Below are 4212 nucleotides of genomic sequence, written 5' to 3'. Positions count from 1 at the left end.
TCTTTTGAATCCCCTAAGTGCCCCTAGGAATTAATTTAGTGGTCCGGCATCGATTAAATTGGCCTTTTCATTTTCCAAAAAAAAAATGGTTAGACAACTCCTTTTGACCCCAAACTTTTTGTTCCATCTCCATATTTTTGTGTTAGAACTATGTGCCAAGTTATGTTCAAAACAAAACTCATTTGTTAATAAAAGGAAATGCAAAACAGTGACTTAAATGTTTGACAGAAAACAAAAGGAGATAAGAGAAAAGGCCTATGGAACTATTATGCACTCGGCCTACTCCTACAATACAAGGCCCAGCCCACAACCAGCCATCCCCTACCTTGCTACAGAGAAGAAATCGTGGCGGCCATCCAGGCCGCCATGGCCAATGATGGCGCCGTGTCCGCCATCCCCCGGCTCCCTTGGGCTATAAGACTGATGCCCACGACCCCGGGACAAACCCTAGCCCCTTTTCCTCCCCCTCCCTGTGTCGTTGCTCTCTCCCTCACACCCACCCGACGCCACCATCGTCACGTCGATCCCGCGGCCACCGGCCTCCCTTCGTCGCGCCAAGATGTCCAGAAGCATCCTCGTCGTCGTCTCCTTCGTCCTCGACCAGTGAATCAAGCCGGGAAGGCCCGTACGCTCGCCATCAAGCTCGTCGTCACTGCGTACATCATCGTCGCCGCCGTCGATTGCCGCCACTTCGACCGTCCCCGGCCCCACCGACCAATGCGTCGTGACCGCTGTGAGAACCCGCATCGAACCCCTCTTTGCCTTGTCCCTGAATTCGAGCTCGAGCGTGTTCCTCTGCAACCACCGTAGCTTGCCGTCCATCATGTCCGTTGAACCTGATGTTGCCATGCTGCCCAGACCTCGGCAGTGATGCGCACGAGCTCCTGAAGCTCGCAGGAGGCCGTAGCGCTCTTTGTCGCTCCCGCTAGTGCATCGTAGAGCCGTTGCCGCTTGCATCCGAGTCGCCGCCGCCCCTGTAGCTCGTCCAGTGCACGGCGTGGCTGCACCCTTGCGACGCCCGCCCGTGCGCGTCGTGCCTGTTGTTCACGCCACTGCGCTGCCCCTCTGCTCCCCCATTGCCGCTGCTGTTCGCTGCCTACTGCCGCTGCTCTGCCTGTACTGCTGCAGCTACAGTAACGGAAAGTTACTGTGGCGCCAGCTAGCTTTTCTAATTCTACATTGACTAACCCTCTAGACAGCCCCTAAACTCCGGCAAAACAATTGTTAACAGGATTAAAAAAATATGGGAAGGTAGTACACTTGACAAGGTTCAAAAGGTTTCATTTGATCAAATTCAAAAGGTGTAAGGATTAAATGCAATGAAAATGACAAAAGTCTATGTTCTGTTAACAAGAAACCGAAAAACAGTTTTATTTTCATAGCTACTTTAGTGCTCTTGATGTTCAAGCAAATGAACTCTAATATGGATGTAATTGCTACTAACATGTAGATCACAGAAAAGTACTCAAAATTAATATAAGGCACTAACTCATAGGATATACAGAACAATAGTTGTAGTCTTTTGAAAACAGCCAAGTGATGTTTAAAAAACTGTCGAATTCTCAGACAGCAAAATTTCAGGGATTTCTAGAATATTGGTTAAAACTTTAGAAATTTATATAAAATAAACTGTAGCTCGGATGAAAAATTTTTATACATGAAAATTGCTCAGAACGACGAGACAAACCGAAATACGCTCGCCGTTCATCTATCACATGCCCCTAGCATAGCGAACATCGAACCTTTCCCCTCCGGTTCGTCTGTCCGAAAATGCAAACTTCGGGAAAACTTTCCCGGATGTTATCCCCCTTCGCCGGTAGCGTGTAGTGCCGCGTTAGAACACCCCTAACACCGCTTTTCGTCTTGTCATGCATAGTATTGCATTTGTTTGCTCTGTATTTATTGTTCTTCCCCCTCTTCTCTCCGGTAGACCCCGAGACCGCTGCTAAGGCCCCGGTGATCGACTACGTCACCGACGACCCGTCCTTCTCGTCTGAGCAACCAGGCAAGTCCCCTTTGATCATCCCGATATCGCCCATTCCATTCTCTCATGCTTGCATTAGATTTTGCTATTGTTATTGTTTGCTCCTATTATGATGCATAGCCTGCTTTTGTAACCTGCTCATTGTACCTTACTTGTTTACCCTAAACTGCTTAGTATAGGTTGGTTAGTGATCCATCAGTGACCCCCGCCTTGTCCCAGTTGCCCCGCTTTATGTTCGATGACTCGATCAACGTTATCGACGTCCAGGCCCCGACACCGCACATCACCCCCCCCCCTAGTTGTACGACTCTGCAGAGTTACTATCTAGTGCCGAGGGTGACACCTCATACATCACTCCTGATGAGATCTCTGTAGTGTAGTTGTTCGGTCGTGGTCATCGAGGGTGATTTCCTCCTTAACCACTTCTGATACGACTCTGTCGTGCAACCCCTCAAGAGTGAACCTCGAGGGTGGTTCCTCTTACGTTCACCTTGATGATTACATCGAGTGAAATCCATCGAGGGTGGTTCCTCAGGGTTCCCCTCGGTGTTAGACACACAGTTACTATGGTTACTATGACTTTACACTGAACCATGTTACTAAAGACGGGTCGACCCTGAGGGGTACCCGCGCGAGCTTATTTGCGAGTGATGTGGAGTCGGGTTGACCTGGAAGGTGCCCGCGAGATTCTTACGAGGCGTGGCCGGGCATTCTTAGCCCTTGCCGCATGTCCTCGAGACGGGGCGACGAGGTCACATCTTTCGTGAGTCTCTGCTCGTGACCGCACTACCAACACACTAACGGTTTGGATATTTGATCCGAGGGGCCTCTGGCTTGATAGCACTAACCATCACGTGGGCATAGTATGGGCGTTCTACATTGTATACATCAGCCGCAGCTTAATAGACGCCAGTGACTAAGCGGCGCGCGCCAGGTTGGACTACGTAAACTCCTGCCTTGTTTAAGGAGGTAGCTAGGTCTGCTCACCGGCCGCGTACGCAACGTGCAGGAGTTCCCGGGGAGATGGCCCATGACCCGTGGGGGCATAGGCTTAGTCTGGCATGCTAACCTCTCTATTAAGCCTAGGTCGGGTTGCAGCGTATTGTTTGGCCGAGGCCGGGCAGGACCCAGGAAAGTATGTCCGGCCGGAGTTAATCGAGCGTGATGGGTAAGTTGGTGCACCCCTGCAGGGAAGAAAACATCTATCGATAGCCTGTCCTACGGTAACGGACACTTGGAGTTGTATCCCGATCGATACAACTAGAACTAGATACTTGAGGTGATAACTGGATAGTATGGCTCTGGGATTGCTTTCTCGTAGGGAGTCGAGAAAGGATCTCTGGCCGAGGTTGATGACACTACTACTTTACTTTATGCTACTCTTATCTCTTCTGATGCTGCAAGATGTTTGAAGCTGCTTGAAGATGCTAGTCTTCGATAGGCTAGGCTTTCCCCTTCTCTTCTGGCATTCTACAGTACGGTCCACAGATACTACCCATTTCATTGATACCGATGCATATGTAGTGTAGATCCTTGCTTGCGAGTACTTTGGATGAGTACTCACGGTTGCTTTGCTCCCTCTTTTCCCCTTTTCTTCTTACCGGATGTCGCAACCAGATGATGGAGCTCAGGAGCCAGACGACACCACCGACGATTACTACTACACCGAGGGTGCCTACTACTACGTGGAGACCAACGACGACCAGGAGTAGTTAGGAGGCTCCCAGGCAGGAGGCCTTGCCTTTTCGATCGTTGTTACTTTTGTGCTAGCCTTCTTAAGGCAAACTTGTCTAACTTATGTCTGTACTCAGATATTGTTGCTCCCGCTGACTCGTTTGTATATGAGCTTATGTATTCGAGCCCTCGAGGCTTCTGGCTTGTAATATAAAGCTTGTATTATTTTAATTTGTGTCTAGAGTTGTGTTGTGATATCTTCCCATGAGTCTATGATCTTGATTGTACACATTTGCGTGTATGATTAGTGTACGATTGAATCGGGGGCGTCACAAGCTCCCTTTGAAATATTTAGGGCTCCCTATTGACAAAAAAAGAATTAGAAATAAACACTGGAAACCCTTTGAGGACAAAAGGGATAGATAGGAAATGTGGGACTTGGCAAGGTAGGCTGCTAGCTAGTGTTGGGAGACTGACCCTGATACAGTCCTCACTGTTAGGGATACCTTACTTCATGATGTCCTTCTATGGCTTGCCAGTAGGAGTTAACAGAA

General features: G+C 49.2%; 1 protein-coding gene across 1 annotated transcript; it reads left to right on the top strand.

Annotated features, from left to right (window-relative positions):
- The first annotated feature begins 306 nt into the window (after positions 1 to 306).
- LOC125508190 lies at positions 307 to 3915 on the top strand. The gene is made up of 3 exons (XM_048672831.1): positions 307 to 733; positions 1931 to 2005; positions 3602 to 3915. The coding sequence occupies exons 1-3, from the start codon at positions 367 to 369 to the stop codon at positions 3694 to 3696; spliced, it is 537 nt and encodes a 178-aa protein (XP_048528788.1). The 5' UTR covers positions 307 to 366; the 3' UTR covers positions 3697 to 3915.
- The last annotated feature ends 297 nt before the right edge of the window (positions 3916 to 4212 follow it).

This window comes from Triticum urartu, chromosome 1 (genome assembly GCF_003073215.2).
Source record: "Triticum urartu cultivar G1812 chromosome 1, Tu2.1, whole genome shotgun sequence".
NCBI classification, from domain to species: Eukaryota; Viridiplantae; Streptophyta; class Magnoliopsida; order Poales; family Poaceae; genus Triticum; species Triticum urartu.
The sequence above is the reverse complement of the archived record's forward strand: the minus strand, read 5'-3'. Positions and strand labels throughout refer to the sequence as shown.

Bases quoted from the DNA above. Each gene is read 5' to 3' on its own strand.
- LOC125508190 (XM_048672831.1), top strand. From the start codon at position 367: ATGGCCAATGATGGCGCCGTGTCCGCCATCCCCCGGCTCCCTTGGGCT. The intron at 734-1,930 runs GTGAGAACCCGC...TCTCTCCGGTAG, and splicing joins ACCAATGCGTCGTGACCGCT to ACCCCGAGACCGCTGCTAAG. The intron at 2,006-3,601 runs GCAAGTCCCCTT...TGTCGCAACCAG, and splicing joins CTTCTCGTCTGAGCAACCAG to ATGATGGAGCTCAGGAGCCA.